This window comes from Sparus aurata, chromosome 17, assembly GCF_900880675.1.
Source record: "Sparus aurata chromosome 17, fSpaAur1.1, whole genome shotgun sequence".
Lineage (NCBI taxonomy): Eukaryota > Metazoa > Chordata > Actinopteri > Spariformes > Sparidae > Sparus > Sparus aurata.
The window spans coordinates 3,197,323-3,214,239 of NC_044203.1; the positions used below are offsets into that span (position 1 = coordinate 3,197,323).

The following is a 16,917-nucleotide window of genomic DNA, read 5'->3' on the forward strand; positions in this document are numbered from 1 at the left end:
ATATGTCATCCATTATGTTTTGGAAACATCTTGTCCAACACTGGTTATAATACATGTAGGTATCTAACTGTAAATTATTGTAATGTGACAGGCTGCCTGAGAATACATCAAAAGTAACTGCACATGGCACAGTTTTTTAGTTACAGAAATCTTTAGGTAATCACGCTAAGAGGGAAATTAATTGATTGATCAATTTCATATTTTCTTGAATGACCTTGCAATAATGATATCTGATGATTGTAAAGGTTAAATGTATTACATTATTATAATGATAATAATAATTGTTATTATTACTATCATTATTATTATTATCAGACAGTAAAGCAAATAACATCGAGTTCAAACACTGAATGTTTAAAGACACAGCACTCTCTCTCTCTCTCTCTCTCTCTCTCTCTCTCTCTCTCTCTCTCTCTCTCTCTCTCTGGCTCTCATTGGTTCCTCCCAGTCGCCCCGCCCTGTCAGACTGGCTGGTTACCTTTAATAACGCATGAATCAGAGCAGCCGCCAAGAGAAGAGGAGACAGAACGCGAGAGAAGCCGGTACCGCTGCTGAACCGGAGACAAGTTGCTACCGGTGCACCCCCTCTGGCACCCCCCTTCATTGAGAAGAGCGAAAACGAGTAACATCACAGGGGCACACACAAGATAGGAGACACAAGAAGGGAGGATTGCAGAAGAAAGCAAATAAAGGATCACACTATACCGGCAAACAGTGCCTGCTGTAGCCTTACACACGCACGTACGCGCACACATACACCGTCATGCTGTGGGATCAATGAGCGTAAAGAGAGACACCGGTGCGTAAAGTTGGCGAGTTGGTCTGCACGTCTCTCCCTCCCACTGTCAACATCATTACTGCTGTGCTCCCGAGCTCTCGGCTCCAGAGTGGATTTCAGAACCCGACCGTAGAGTCTTTGTCTGCGGATGAGTGAGGCTCGTTGGATGGTACGGTCACCAGCGAAGACACTGGAACAGACGAGCTACATGCGTGTGGACGATATGGATTTGCTTTTGCTACAGCCCAAATTTGCCGCGGTTTTTTAAAAATATTCCTCTTTTTGACTGTGAGAGTGTTTTTTATTTGATTATATTTATTACAAAAAAAAAATCGATTTTTATTATTATTATTATTATTATTTTACTTTTAAACCACCGCAGAGATTTCAAGACTCATCGTGCGGAATTACAACCATGAACTTTGTTGTCAGTTTGGTACAAATCCTTTTGGCAGCGGTTCTTCATCTACCCTCAGTAAAGGTGAGTCTGTGACTGTATGTGCTTGGTCATATTAATAATAATTAGACAGGAGCGTCTGTTGGGTGTCACAAGTGCTGTCCTAATTTGATGTCAGAGCCTGGTGTTCATGATTTTAAGAGTTGCGCTACAAAACAATGTGCTCTCATCCTGAGTGAATAATGATGCGGGACAAATGTTCTCTGACTCTGTGGACAAATTTCTTCTGCCTCCTGGTTTGACCGTGTGAATTAACTATCAGCGTTCCCTTTCTGTTTGCATGCGAAAGCCTTCGTCTCACTTGTGTTCGTTTTGTTTATTGTGTAATGATTTTGTAAAAAATCATTTCGTTTAAGATCTGTTTGAAAGTGCTGGATAGAATAAGTATCGATAGCTTCTTTTGGTTTTCTAAGACTATTCATTTAGCCATATTTTGTTCCCCGTAGGATCGGAACCACATTAAATAGAAATAAAGCTCAAACTAAGTTTGGCCACGTCCCACTAAACTGGGTGTTATGGGAAGTGCAATTAAATCCCAAGTATAACTTTACTTAGACCTAAATAAATAATATATTCCCTCAAACCCTGTTAGTCATTATTAAATCTGTGCCTGTTTAGTAGTTTCGGAGAATGTGGATTAAAGTGCGCGGTTTCGGGACGGAGTTGTGCGTGGCCCGCCTCGCTGAGCAGCTGTGTGTGGCTGAGTTGCTCCTCAGCCTCGGGCTTTAGTCCCGCTCTGTTTGGTTCTCACGGTGATCCGGAGTGTGTGGAAGCTGAGACCCGGTTTCTCCTGTCCTGCCGCCCTGTAGGATGCCCACCTCGTTCCCACACAGGCCGACCCGCTTTCTCACGCAACATCTCAGCCAGTTACAACAGCCACGTAAGGTGAGCGGAGAGCGCAGCGCCGCGGCGTCAACTTCACGATCACAATAAAGGCCTGCGGCCCCTTTCAAAATAAACATGAAGCGCGTCCAAGTGATTTGAAATGAATGCGTTCGTACTCAGAACGTACTCTTCACAATTGTTGGAATTGTTAGTCACTGCAAACTTACACATCACATGTACGCTGTTTTACATGAACTGCAACGGTCAGTTCTTTGTGTTCATCCTCAAATGATTAAACATATGTAAGCATTGATATGTGTATATGAGCAGACATGCCTGACTGCATAATAGGTGTGTGTAAGTTTAGTGCACTAATCGTCTTTTACTTTATACACATTACGTTGAGCTGTTTGAGCAACAGGCTGTCATGCTTTTATTTTGAAGGTTAGCCTCACCTCGTGGTGTGCAGCTTGACTGCACTGTATAATAAGCAGACGATGAAGAGTAAAGCTCATAACGACCAAGTTTTAGTGTGTGACACCTCCTTGACACCTTTGTTCTGAATGATCCTGACTTATAGCTGTTGTCATGGTGTCATCAGACAGCTGATTTGCTGCCCTGTGGTTCACATTTTGATGTAATGAGCTTCCTGTACCATGACACCTTTATATACTCAAGCATACTACAATGTGTACATTGAGGGCTAATGAGAAAGATCGTTCGTTTTTATGGGTGGTGACAGTTTTATAGATGCAGCTCTGCATGCAAATGAGAACTATTTAACAACTGCTCTGATGTGAATCTCTTACAGACTGCCAGCATCAACAAGGGAGTGGAGAAAAGTAAAAATGAGGGTAAGTTTTCTGTCTCTAACAGCGCTGTCTCATTTCAGTACTTCTTCTTTGCCTGCAGGCCAGATGACGACAGGTCCACCTAGTGGACATGTGATGAACATTTGAGTCTACTGTGCCCCAGACTGCCTTTGTTTCTTATAAAGTTTAAAGCTTTGGCATGTGTAGGGGGTATTTGTTTCTCAGTATGAATCTAGGAGTGTCTTTTCTGTACAGAGCTGACAGCAATTAAAGTTTCCAGCAGTGAACGGTCTGATCTGGGTCTTTGAATCACCATAAAAGAGGTGCAGATTTTAAAACAAGAGTTAATGTGAGAGATCAAGTATCATTCAAGGCCTCTACAATGACTCACAGTCGTTACGTAATTGTTGTGTGTTTTTCCACCAATCTGAGGTGCAAGAACACAGTCACTACATGAAGACAGTCAGCCTTGGTTCAATGCCATACTCATGTTTGTTTGACAGTGACTCTGTTGTGTTGAGGCCAAGGTTGGAACTGCTGGTTGGTGATTGATGGAGACATATATTAGACATGAACAGCATCAGTGGACAAGTTGTGTGGTTGGTTTTAGTGTTTATAAAGGGAAAGAATAAGGAAGTCTGCCATCTGTCTGCTGCTGACCTTCACACACCCACACTGTCAGAGATCACCCCACCTGTCAAAAGCTGTCATATACATTGAGATAAGACTGTGGCCTGATTACTCTTGCTGGAGAGCTTCCAACTATTATTAACTAAAGTCCATTTCAGCAAAGACAGATATCAGTTCCTACAAACGATGAGAAAACAATTCACAAATAAAGAGTTAAATTTTTTTAGGCCGAGTAATTTCCTGGCCAGTGTAGCTTTTAACAAACATTTCTAAAGCATACTTTAAATCGTAAATTAATCCACTTGTGGATAAATATGGAGACCCTGAGATGCAGTTGAAAATCCAGTAAAATCTATAGGAGAAACTGGAGATAAGACTTTTTTTTCTAAGACACAATGCTTGATACACACACACAATAGCTGTTAGTAGATACGTTGATCATTAGTTTGGGTCTTGTCATTAGATTTGCTGATGATAAGATATGTATAAAGTATGAACTGACTTCTTAAAGGACGATGTAAGACAGAGCAAATCTTTGCAACTTTGGTCAGGAGGTAGAGCCAGTTGAGTGTGTTAATCTGAGGCTGTTGTCTGCTGAAAGTCCTGTGAACAAAATCCACCCAGCCAGTCTCAGCAGTAATCTCCTAACTCTACAGCTATTGTCTGACAATTTAGTCTTTGAGGGCAATGGCCAATGTTTCAGGGCTTCTGGTGTAGCCAGCGGGATCCATTATCCAGATACATGGCTGATAGATGTGATTAGCAACTTGAGACAAAAGAATGGAGTTTATAATCTCTATAAATAAAATGAATAAAAATAAGACAGTAAAAAGTCATTGTCAGATGAAAGACAGTGTTTCTGAGATTACAGTTCAGCCAGTATGTTCTGCTTCACGGACTGTTTACCCATATGCAAATAAAGCACTTTCAACGTGATCATTTGCAATCAGAATAAGAAGGAACAAGAAAGCTTCCAAAACCAAAATCTTGACCCTTGCTACAGATTTTTTATTCACATACAGATAACTGTCTATAGAAATGATCTCTCAAACAGCTCTCTTTCCTAGAGCAGTGTATAAGCTGCACATGTCTGCTGGCCAGGTCGCCCTGGAGCCTAAACTGAGAAGCCATTCATAATAGAGCTGGAGTGAAACATGGCACTACAAACTTTGTTAAAAGATCACATGTGATGCATTTAGTGACATAATACAGTTTTCCTCTGACTACAGCCAGTCAACCTTCATGACAGTATGGTTGAAATACTACATCAAAGACAAATTAAAGTCACAAGATTCCATCTGTGTATAATTTGTATCTATGTTTTAATATAATCATAAAGCTAATTGACTAACAGTCAGTGCAGCATGAGTCCAGTGGCAGAGCCGCCACAGGGTGGGCTTCCTGAGGTCACATGTCAGAGGTGAACCCTGGCGCCACAGTGCTTGAGGTCACGGGTCCTCTGACTAACCAGGGGTCAGGATTTAGCCAGGGGTTGCTGGGAACCGACTCTGATCAAATGTGGGATGGTTTATTCTTGGCTGCACAGGAGATGGAAATACAGAGCGGGCTGGTAGGTCCCATAGGTAGCTTACTTAAGTATTGAGCCTTGTTTTGTAGGGTTCTATCTAACATTATCATAAAAACAGGGGTGTGAACTTTCTGTTGTTGATCTCAAAATGTTACATGTTGTTTGGTGTCATTTTTATCACCGTTTTGCAGAGAGAATGTCGAAACATTGCTGCTACATATTCTATATTATTTAATTCTAAGGTGATCAAAATATGATGAATTGTTGCTTCTTCATTGTATTTTGGTCGAGGTGACATATTTCTGTGTGTCCACTTTAGTGTCATCATTGCCACTGAAATAATCCCCAATATGTCTGTTGTATTAGCTTTGGTACTCTTTGGTCACATGGTCATACATCCTGTGTTGTTAAATGTGGGTTGCTTGTAGTTTTTTAATGATGTTAAAATGTAACATGCACGAGTTGGTGCAGTTGTTTTAATGTCTGACTTTTAGCCAGTCTGATCCAGGCTAATTTGTTTTTTCCAGAAACAGTTAAGATTCTCACTGGCACAAATAGGTCATGGTTGCTGATCGTAACACAGGTCTTTTTTAGGGTTTGCTAGCTGAGTTTGTCGTGTTGTTGACATCTGAATGTTTAAAGAGACAGGAAGTCGGGCTTCATGAATATTCAGTATTACATCAAACTCTTCCAATCTCTTTTCTCACTGGTAATAATGATGACCGCAGCAATGAAAAGATGATCGATCCTCTTTTCTTTTTTCAGTCATCCCTCTCACGGAAGTCATCACCAAGAGTATGTGTCAGCCCAGGGAGGTGCTGGTGGACATCTTCCATGAGTATCCAGAGGATACAGAACACACCTATGTCCCTTCCTGCGTGGTTCTTAACCGCTGTGGAGGGTGCTGCAACGACGAAGCAATGGAGTGTGTACCCACAGAAACCAGCAACGTCACATTGCAGGTGAGCCCAGTTCCCATTTAACTTACGTGATGAAGACAGCTAAATGATCCTTACAGAACAACTGGACTTCATTATGCACTTAAGATCATGGCACACCAGACTGGTCTTTGGCTTTAGTTGTTGTGGTGTGTCATGCACTGTTTGCATGAGTCGGCCCTTGTTAGCAGTTGTTGCGGAGATGGGTCAGTTGACATCACGTGATTTAAGTATGATAGTCAATGTCATCATGTTGTTGATTTTCCATACTTGGGTCACATAATGACAACTGAGCCATCTCCACCCACCAATGAAGACCATAATATGGGGAGTTGCAGAAGAAGCTGGTAAATTTGACAGCACAAATTAGTAGCTTGTGTTCCAGGTAGGGTTTGGGCAGAGCAGAGAAAGTGAAGCGGTGAGGCATGGCATGTCAGATATGTTGTTTACCCCAGCAAACTGTGTGTTAGTGCTGCCATAAAAAGGTCAGAGCCTGTCCTGCCCTCAGACAAGGCCTGCTGTTTGCAATAAACGTTGGTTGCAGAAGTGCAACGACATACAGGAACACAGTTCACATCTTGGGGTTGTTTAGTTACAGAGCAGTCAGGGCCATGTTTAGACTGTTGGTTATGAAAAGTAATTGGTAATGGACTGTCACATATAGAGCTGCTCTAGTCTTAGCGACCCCTCAACGCACTACATCACAAGTAATTTGGCATTCAGTATGTTGCCCAGGGATACTTGGACACATAGACTACTTGGACACATAGCCTGCAAAGATCCTCTGATTGTTTGATGCCTGAGCCACAGCAGCCCTGATGAAAATGTGCTGTTACTGTTGTTTTAATTTAACCTTGCCTTGTTATGTCCTCTGTTTCTCTTCAAGGTAATGCGGTTTAGACCATTGGTAACGCAGCATACTATCCACCTAAGTTTCACAGAGCATAAAAAATGTGAATGCAGGTAAGAGACTAGACCTTGACCTGACACAGAAACAGTGATGATGGAATTAAAGCAAAAACCTAAATCATTTTGCTCTTTTTTCATTTCAGAATGAAGTCAGACATTCAAGTAAAGAAAGAATAGTAAGTACGTGTTCTATGTATTTTCTGTTCTAAATGATTGGGGGTGGGGCTATTATGGTGCCAACCAGGGATGCACATTTTCATTAGTAGTTGTAACTGATGGCCCTGAGAGTAGTGGGGGTGGGGTAAGGTGGGCCAAATCAGTTCTATGAGAAATCATGTTTTGAGGTACAGAGTAGGCTACGGAATCAAGCCTTCAGATCCTATCTTCCACCTATCTTTACAGGGCTCTAACACTCTGAGCTTGTTTTTTTATGGCAGAAGGTTTTAGTGCTTTATGGTGTAACAGAGTGAGTGATTGAGGTGTAGCCGGCTGGCTTCAGACCACCCGCTGCTGTCTGCTCTCTGACTCCAGTTGCACAAACCCGACCCTCGGCCCTCAGCTACTTCTTCAGTCTAATCATAGCAACAGGTGTCATGCAGTTAACCTATTTTTATTTTTAGTGGTGTAAATAGAGGATGAGCTTGGGGACGAACTGAGGTGTCGGTGATGGTTGTTAGAACTCAGCGCTGCCAGATTGTCGCACTGTGTGTGTTTGATGTATGCCTACATGAGGTTTGTGTGTTGAGGCTTCTCAGTGGTGGGTCAGGTTGTTTAATTGGATAAGAGGAGTGCGTGTGTGCTGAACTGTGCCTTGGCGGGTTAAAACCTGATGGATTGGTGGAGGAAAGATGGGATCATGTCGGCTAAGTCACTCCCGTTTGTCACAGGGCTGAACTGAGCTGAGCTCTGTCCAGCCTTGTTGGATGTCTGCCTGTAACTGTGCACGTAGGCAGCTAGTTAACCCTGCGGCGGGGTGGAGTGGCGCTGCTACAAAGGGGTTGTGCTCATTCATGCAGTCGGTTACAGGAAGATATATCCGGATACACCTGGCTTAGTCCCATCTTGTGGATCAATATCCACCCTTGCTAATGGGGAGACTAAATTAGAGCAGATATTCTGTTGGTATTTGGCTTTATTAATTACAGACTGACCCCCGCGTGACTACAAGTGCACCTGCTTCATTTTACTGCTCCGTAAATTTCATGGTTAGTATGTGGTAATGCCAAGCAACATTTTTGAAATGTCATTGTCATCAACTACCACAAAAATCGCCTCAACATTCATCCAGAATGAACTCAGCATTAGTTAATGACAGTATTCTGCTATTTTCCAATGTGCAGTTAGTAAATAGCTGGTCATTTCTTTAACACATTGCCAGGAAATTCCCAACTGGTTTCTGCTTAACTTCCACTCAGCAGGCCAGTAAACTGAAGTGAAGTGAGTTGTTAGAGCTTAATTTTCTAACCCTAACCCCCCCCCCTTCACACACACACACACACACACTCGCGGTTATGATACGCCGACACTTTCCAATGACTCTTTTGTTTGCTAATGTATTGTTGTCTCAATATATTTAAAGAGTGACATTTAACCTGAGTGGTATGAAAACATTTAAAATGGAAAAGTAGCAACTTTATTCTTAATTATGACATGTGTTGTTTGTTGTTTGAAAGACAGATGTGCTGAAATGATAGAATTAGGTGAGAATGTAAATGGTTACAAATGTGTTCTTCAATTTACTGACATGCAGACATGGAGCAGAAACCAGTTGGGAGTTTCCTTGAAATTTATTAAAGTAATAAGCAGCTATTTTATAACTGCTTAGTGGAAAATAGTAGAATATTATATTCAGGGCAATTCTAATTTTGTCACTTGGTAATAACCAACTCCTTACCAAGATATGTGTGACCTGTCAAATGAAGTGGTTGTCGGGCTAGGATTGTTGAGGTATGAGCCAATGCAGCAGACAGTCTTGGGATCAGCATGGGAATTTCTCGAAGGTTGACACCAAAGAACTGGGTATCTTTTAAGTGATTCTTTTGCACACAGGTTTCATTTGTTATCTTGGCCCATTTCAGTATCAACAACAGCAACAACATTTACTCAATTTCTATGTCAAAATGAAGCTGCCATGGCGTTTCTATGAGGTATGGTTATCATTGAGGCCGCCTGCTGGTCTGTAGTGTGCTGCATTGATAAGTGCCTGTGCTTCTACTCTCTGTTGGTTTCTGTCTGTGGCTGTTTATCTGTTGCAATGTTTCCTTTTGTTTTAGGTGATAGGTGGTTACAACAGCTACAGTCCACAATGAAAGTGCAGAAGTACTGACACGTGGTGTGTCATCGAGACCTTGAGAGGTTCATTGATAAACTTTGCTTTGGGTTTCTCTGCTGTTGTTTTCATAGAATAGTTCTAGAAGGAGATACAGATTTGATGTTGTGTTGAATATGTCCTGTGCAAAGCAAAATCAGTTCTATGAGACAAAGCATCATTCTTTGTTATATCATAGCAACTACCCTTACATATCTAGTGCTGACCTTGTTGTGTCTCTGGCGTGACCTTCTATCTCATAAGCTAAACAGTGTTACAGATATTGCAACAACTATAGTTTCTACCTCAACTTCAAAATGGTAGATGTCAATTATTCATCTTTGTGGTCCTACTATGGGACAAATCCTGGTGTCACCTTCTGCTGTCACTACTTTCAATATTTTGTTCAAAGCACAAAATAAACAAAATGTACGAAGTTGAATTTAAACCACATCACAGCCGCTCCTCAGACCGCTACACAAGACAAGTGCATCATCAGTTAAAGACATACCTTCTAGCAGGTAGCCCTGTTCTAATGGAAGCCTTGACACACTGGGCTGATGGCTGATTCAAAGTAGAGCCAGGCTTGCAGAAGTAATGGAAAGACGCTATTTGTTGCTAAATTTCCTGCTTACTGCTAATAAATATAGCAGTTAGCTTGTTAGCTCGGTTGGCTGTCATATGGTGCCGGGACCCTAACCTAACAAGAAAACCACGTTGGTACTGTATTCCCTGACGTCAAACTAATGTGTTGTTCCGTGCCATAGGTGCCACAAAGCAGTTGCTATTGGCCACTGACAACAGCAGCAAACTTATGTGATCGTACCAAGCCTCACTTATACAGGGGTCAATGGGCAGGAGGATTGCAATAGTTGGTGTGTTAGTCTTATATTATATTGAAGCTTCACATCCCAGCCACAGACCCTGTCCTGTGTGTAAACAAATGCACATTTTGTCTTCACAAAGCGTTTCTCAGTGAGTGGTTGGTTTGGGGGGGTGTTGCATGAGTGTCTGTGTCTGCTCTTCCTGCAGAATTCGCTCTGTAGCTTAGATCTCTCTCTGTCTCTCCCTTTTTGCTTCCCTTGCAGCCACTGTGCTCCTTGCTCAGAGAGAAGAAAGCGCTTGTTTGTGCAGGACCCTCTCACCTGTAAATGTTCCTGCAAATTCACACACTTAGACTGCCAGTCCAGGCAACTTGAATTAAACGAAAGAACTTGCAGGTTTGTTTGCCATCCATACATGATAAACACGCCTTGAATCCTCTTTTTTATCCCACCGCTCACCCCATCTCTGTTCAGATGGATTTCCTGCATGCCTCTCCTTGCTTTTTGATGTTGTCTTGGTGTTTGTCGATGAGTACCTTGTGGCTCTGTGCTTGCATTGTCTCCTGTTAGATTCAAAAGTCTCATCAGATTGAGGCGGTGATCGTGTTTTGAGTTTGCCACTGAAATGTTGGTCATCAGTTTGAATGTTTAAAATGTTACACACAGCTGCCTGCATGACACTGTTATTTAGACCGGAAACATTGCCGTCATTAATGTGTAATCTCCACAATGAATTTGCCATTCGTCTATCTCTTCCATCATCACAAGATGTCGTTGAGTTAAGATATATAAAGGCTTTTGAAAGGGTTCATGAGCCTAAGAGGATTTTAAATCGTCCTAGCCTGTAGAGGACTGTGTAAACCTTTTAAGGGTTGATTAAGCAATATTTTGTCACTCATTAACTGACTTCACAGACAGTCTTGGTTTTATTTATCCAGGTTTTAATATACATACTTACTACTACCCCAAATGAATGCACTAAAAACTCCCACCAGCAATAATCGTGTGAATCAGTTGTTTCTGCATCAGTCATTAGAATCCACTGACATCAGTGTGAGCAGTGTTCACTGAGACTGATCTTTCAGCAGAAAGTAGTTCCTGTGAAAGTTTTTAAAAGTCATTTTTCAGGGCATCCTGATAAGCTAATTTTAAAAGGAACAGTTCACCCAAAGATTAAAAAAAAAAAAAAGTCATCTTGGCTGATGGAAAGTCAGCCAAGATGATATTTTAGTCAGGTTTTAGTAACCTGACTAAATTATTTCTGGAGCTTCACAGAAGAAACAGCTTTTTCCTAAACAACTGAAGTAGCTGGGGACTTGTTTTAAAATGTACAAAAAAGAAAAAGAAATCTCTCTGGAATTCCGGATATCCCAAAATGATTTGAAAACACTGTATTTACACCTTCAACACTTGGCCCGGCTCATGCACCCCATCAGACAGGATGTGTGCTATCACTAAGCACCGGCAGTGAAAGTGCAAATAATGCCTTTGCTAATTGGTTTAATTTACCTCAAATATCAGTGGGTTCGAGTGGCTGATTGGTGTAAGTCTTTCATTAGTTTTTTGAAAGGACAAAAGCCATCAGTTTGGAAATACAAGTTGTCACATGTCAGCGATTTTATCTACTTATGAACAGAATGTCATCTTGTCTGGTTTCCAGCAGGCAAGGAGTCAAAAAAGAACTCACGTAGGTTAGCTTTGACAGGGCTTTTCCATGATCATTAATTTGTTTGCTGGTGACAGATACAGAGATAGTGTTCATGCTGCATGTCACATCTACTGCCTCTTACTCATGTGTTGTTTTCTTTAGTAAAAAAATGGTTACTAATGAGCAGAGTGAGTCTCATCACCCTGACTGTGCAGCACATAGCCAAATAAAGGGGTGCTGGGGCTGCTGCCTCTAGTTAACTAGCCTGTGTTTCATGACCTCTCCTGACCCAGCCACTTCCACAACCTCTGACCCCCCCAGGGACCCCCCACACTGCTGTGGATTAAGAGAGCCACACACTTCTGGTGGGTGAGGTGACCACTCCCATGATTCCAATTGGCTGCTCAGTGCTCAGGAGAGAGAGTGGAGGGGGACCTAAGGGTGTAGGGTCTCTGGAACTAGGGTTAGGTGTCAGTTCGCCCCCACCACTGCACCTAATTCTTTTCCCCCAATTCCGGCTCTAACCCTGCCCCTCTGAATCCTGAACCACCACAGTCACAGTGACATGAGGCCTGGATAAATTGTTAATGTTTCAAAGATCTTAAGCTCCAAAAGTACATTTCATAGACAGCAGAAAAGGCACAAAGAGGCAGAAACTGACCCAGACCATCCACCCACATCCCCCAGCCTCCCTCACAACCCACCTCTGCTCTCTGTTTTGCCCCATCTTTAAATCATCCCCTTTTTGCATGGAACCAGTTTGCTGCTTGTCACTCATCCAGATTTTCATCTTGTCCTCCACAGATGTGACAAACCGAGGAGATGAGACCAGCAACACTGTTATGAAGGAATTCTTTTCTTGGCACAGCACTTTGAAACCTGAGGATGCATTCCCTGCAAGGACACGAAATGACAACGCAAGACAGGACATTCTGGATGCAGATCTTGCCACAGTCTATTTTCCACCTAAAGATGTTAATATATATGTACATATACAATAAGTACATCGACAATGTGTATTGCTGCTACATAAAAAGACACTATTTAAAGAGAAACGAGTGCGCCACTGGCGTGTGAATGGGAAATGTTTCAGTGGCGTTCTGCCCATGGGTAGAACTCATACAAGAAACCTTTATTTTATGTAACACTTCACTGGATGCTGGTCTGCTGTGGATATGAATATTGTAATATTTCTCAGTAAGAATAACTGGTGACCACAACTTCATTGAGCGGTGCAGTAGAAGCCAAACCCGCCTCTGAAATCTGACAGAATAGTCTGAGAAGAGACAGAGGGAGGACAAGGAGGTGGAGATGGAGGAACGCCTGTTGTACTTGAACTGAATGGCAGGTCCAAGAACTGTTTCCCTCTGTGACATGATGTGAAGAATCCAGCTGGTGTGAGAAGACACCTAAAAAGTCTCTCAGAGTTTCCTGAAGTGACTGTGGACACGGGTTACATAACGTGGTGACGGATAATGTGAAGATGACCTTCTTTCCTCATGGAAGGGTTATGTGACGATGGCAAGAACTGGACTAAAGGCTAGCTAATGGTGAAGTTTTGCCGAGTAAAAAGATGTTTGATTTGGTTTAGGGTTAGGCCTATCCTTCAGTGTGGGCAGTTTAATGTTGGAGCAAAGTTTCCTTCAGGGTTAAAGGTAACAGACCACTACCTGTTTTTGGTCCTGAGTCCTTCATGTAACCCTTCCTTGGCGGGGAAACAGATTTTATTCTTCTTTTTGTGCACAGAGTTTATTTACATTTCGAGGTATATTGTTCCTTTCACCAAATTTCTTGAGACCAGGCTGTCTAAAGGGATATTGCTGTAGGTAAATACGGAGACAAGTAGCAACTAAATGAGCTGATGCAAGTTCAGATCAGCATCTCACTGTATAAATCCACAACCTTCCTTATTTCCTTATTTAATGGCTCTGTGTGTGTTCCAAAGAAATAGGCAGGCATCCACAACAGAGCAGTTTATTGTAAACGATCTGTATATACTTACAAGTTATCCCTTTGTCTAGCACACTACATCTAATTTATAGAATATGTTCAGTATTCTGTGCTCTGATATTTATATACAGTGTTATAGTTGTTTTTGTTTGTATTCCTTAACTGTTCTCAATCTGTCCAGAGATTGAATGGAGAACACGTGTGACTGTAGACTCCTTTTCTGTGGGAAAAAGGACTGATAGACAAAGCTTTGACATTCCTGATTTCAACTAAAGCTGTGTTACTCACCAGCCGGAGGGGGATCATGGTGGGCCTGTTGACCGATAGAAACCCCAGCCTGCGAAATATGCGTGCCTGATGCGCCAACACAGGTGTTTTTCATTTTGGACTGGGGTGGTGGACATGTGGTTTTGCACTTGTGGGCCCGAAGACACGTCATATGGAGGACTGGAGGAGTCTCGTTGCTGCTGCTCAGCTCGATCCGAATTTACTGAAGTCTGTCCAATCGGACTGAGGCCTCTAGTCTCGGCGGTGGTGTTAGACGGCACAGATTTTTCTGACTTCAACCCAGGCGTTAACATAATGTCCTCACTCATTAGTCATGCCCTTGAGATAATAACACATGGACAGAAATTAATCATTTGTGCTCTTGAATTAATAACTAATGTGCCTCAATGAGGAGTTTTCTTTACCCTTATCTTCCTTAAGAAAATGAAACAATCCTGGAAAATACTATGAAGGAATATCAAAGGTAAAATTGAATTAATGTCTAAAACCTTGAATTCAGGAAGTTCATGTATCTCAGTCAAGTACAGCAGCCTGGGCAGCAGCCTTAAGCTTCTAACTTCGATGCTCTACTTTCTCCTCAGGCATCATTCTTGCAAGTGAATTGCTCCATGGTCAAGTTAGCAGTAGGACACATCTGGTAGACTTTTGAAATATAGTTTGCTGAGAAAAGGTTCACATATTATGACATATTATGACTTTTGGACTGTTTTGGACTGACATTTCATTATGTCATATTGTGGTAAGGTTTAGGAATTTTTTTATTTTTTTTTTTGGTTTAGTTTTGCACAATTTAAATAAATACAAAAATAATAAGGTTAACAAACAATATACAGGGCAGGAAGAGACAGACACCCCCATGGGCTTATCTGAAGCCTTCTCTTAAATAATGTTAATATATCACAAAATCCTAGAAAACGTAATTGAAATACAAAATTACGTAATATGAATATTATTTGATGCGTTGGGAGAGAGTACAGGCTGCTAAGTCACAGTTCAAATCCTTACATTTTCCACGGTTTGCTCCACACAGCTGTGTGTGTGCAACCAGTTGGAGTGCTGAACAACACCCAGTGTAAACTGCATGTCATTATGAGTGCTGACTGTACAAAGACAAGTGAAATGAATAACTTAATGATATCAATTTAAAGGGAATTAAGACAATGAAAAAAGGCACATCGGCACCAAAACACTCCTCCGTACACTAACTGTGCATCCACAACAACTTGACTTCAAACGATGCATTAAAAGGTTTGAACTGCTAAATGTTCAAACGTATACAGATGTATAGACAGATCAGTGTAGATTCGAGTGCTTTTTCCCAACAGTGACACATTTTCCTATCATGCATGTTACCTGTGTTCCTGTTAGTGCCAGCTGTACCACTGCCTTCATGTGAACTGACCTTCTGTGCTGCCGCCCTCAGACTAGAGGCCTGACATTGTGTTCGCATAGACTGGCTGCTGCCTCAGCACTCGTGCCTCTCCTGTCCTCTGGTGATGACAACATTCTATTTGTATTTAAATGACAGACTTTTCTTGAGTTTGTACAGCCACACATTTTTAGTATATTTTCACATTAATATATTTATTGTTGCTGTAAATGTTTTACAATAGTAATACTCTTTGTTGTTTTTAGTGTAACCATTAAAACATATTTATTTTGAAAATACCTTGATTTTTCTTATTAAATGTCAACTACTTTGAAAGCATATCTCTTTTGTGTGTAAATAATAGTGTCAGATAAATATGTTTCTCTTCCTGGTAGATCATTAACAGACATGATGTGGCCTCCAGACAGACCAACATCTGTGATCTGTGTCAGAGCACAACACAAACATAAATTGCCATCATGGGTTGCATTAAGGTGATGACATTGTTCCACTGACTAATTAGTTTGTGACAAAAGCGTTAACTATGGAGCCAGAACAGTGACTTTAAAATTTGGCATCCAAAAAAAAAATTGGCATTGAAAACAAAACCAGTACTGAAAAAGGAAACATTGTCATTGAAACATTTGTATTGAAAACAGTTGTATTGGCATTGAAACAAGTATTGGCACTGAAAAAAGAAAGTAATTCAAATAATTCAAATCCGAAAATCTTATCATTTTATTTTATTGGGATTTTTTTGTATTTTTCAATGACAATCTTCAGATTTTTTCTTCATGTCACTTTTTTTCAGTGACAGATTTTTTTACAATGTCAGTTTTTTTTCAGTGTCACTGATTTTCAGTTTCAGTTTCGGGGCTGGACGGTCCAGTCATAAGACACCATGTTAGGGCCCGTGTGCCGGCCGTCTCTGGGCAACACAGAGCCCAACTACCTCGCGGATTTTTCTTCAAGCTCTCTCCTGATGTGTCCAAGTCTCTGTGTATCTGGTTCTGTCCCGGAGCTCCCGAGCTCTGGTCTCTACATGCGGAGTGTGGTGGTAGTACCGGGGTGCCGAGCACGGAGCGTTAGCCACAGTTAGCACAACAGTAGAACAGCCTGTTGCTCCGAGCCGGGGCTGCAGCGCCGACAGCAGCGCTCTGGCCTGCTCCCCGAGCTCTGTGCCACCATACCGCTTCAGTGACACTGAAAAAAAACTGACATTGTAAATAAATCTGTCACTGAAAAAAAAGTGACATGAAGAAAAAATCTGAAGATTGTCATTGAAAAATACAAAAAAATCCCAATAAAATAAAATGATAAGATTTTCGGATTTGAATTATTTGAATTACTTTCTTTTTTCAGTGCCAATACTTGTTTCAATGCCAATACAACTGTTTTCAATACAAATGTTTCAATGACAATGTTTCCTTTTTCAGTACTGGTTTTGTTTTCAATGCCAATTTTTTTTTGGGATGCCAAATTTTAAAGTCACTGTTCTGGATAGATAGATAGATAGATGGATAGATGGATAGATAGATACAGTTTTTTTTTATTCAGTCCATGGGAGTAACAGAACAAGAAGGAGCAGTTAGGTAAAGAGCTGCAGGAGACAGGCTATACTTTTGCTTTCCCGCTTAGACTGTAGTTCCACTG

General features: G+C 41.4%; 1 protein-coding gene across 3 annotated transcripts; it reads left to right on the plus strand.

The window, feature by feature from the left end:
• The first annotated feature begins 500 nt into the window (after nt 1-500).
• Nucleotides 501-15,603, plus strand: vegfaa (vascular endothelial growth factor Aa). Of its 3 annotated transcripts, XM_030393153.1 has the most exons (7): nt 501-1,259; nt 2,872-2,914; nt 5,796-5,992; nt 6,855-6,931; nt 7,021-7,053; nt 10,274-10,405; nt 12,462-15,603. In XM_030393153.1, the coding sequence occupies exons 1-7, from the start codon at nt 1,194-1,196 to the stop codon at nt 12,481-12,483; spliced, it is 570 nt and encodes a 189-aa protein (XP_030249013.1). In that variant the 5' UTR covers nt 501-1,193; the 3' UTR covers nt 12,484-15,603. The 3 variants fall into 3 exon arrangements, with proteins under 3 accessions (XP_030249013.1, XP_030249014.1, XP_030249015.1); XM_030393154.1 differs by lacking the exon at nt 10,274-10,405 and having other exon boundaries at nt 7,021-7,057; XM_030393155.1 differs by lacking the exon at nt 12,462-15,603 and having other exon boundaries at nt 7,021-7,057; nt 10,274-10,381.
• Nucleotides 15,604-16,917: the final 1,314 nt, after the last annotated feature.

Coding starts and splice junctions, on each gene's coding strand:
- vegfaa (XM_030393153.1), top strand. CDS start 1,194: ATGAACTTTGTTGTCAGTTTGGTACAAATCCTTTTGGCAGCGGTTCTT. Junction 6,932..7,020: donor CATAAAAAATGTGAATGCAG/GTAAGAGACTAG, acceptor TTTTCATTTCAG/AATGAAGTCAGACATTCAAG. Junction 10,406..12,461: donor TTAAACGAAAGAACTTGCAG/GTTTGTTTGCCA, acceptor TGTCCTCCACAG/ATGTGACAAACCGAGGAGAT.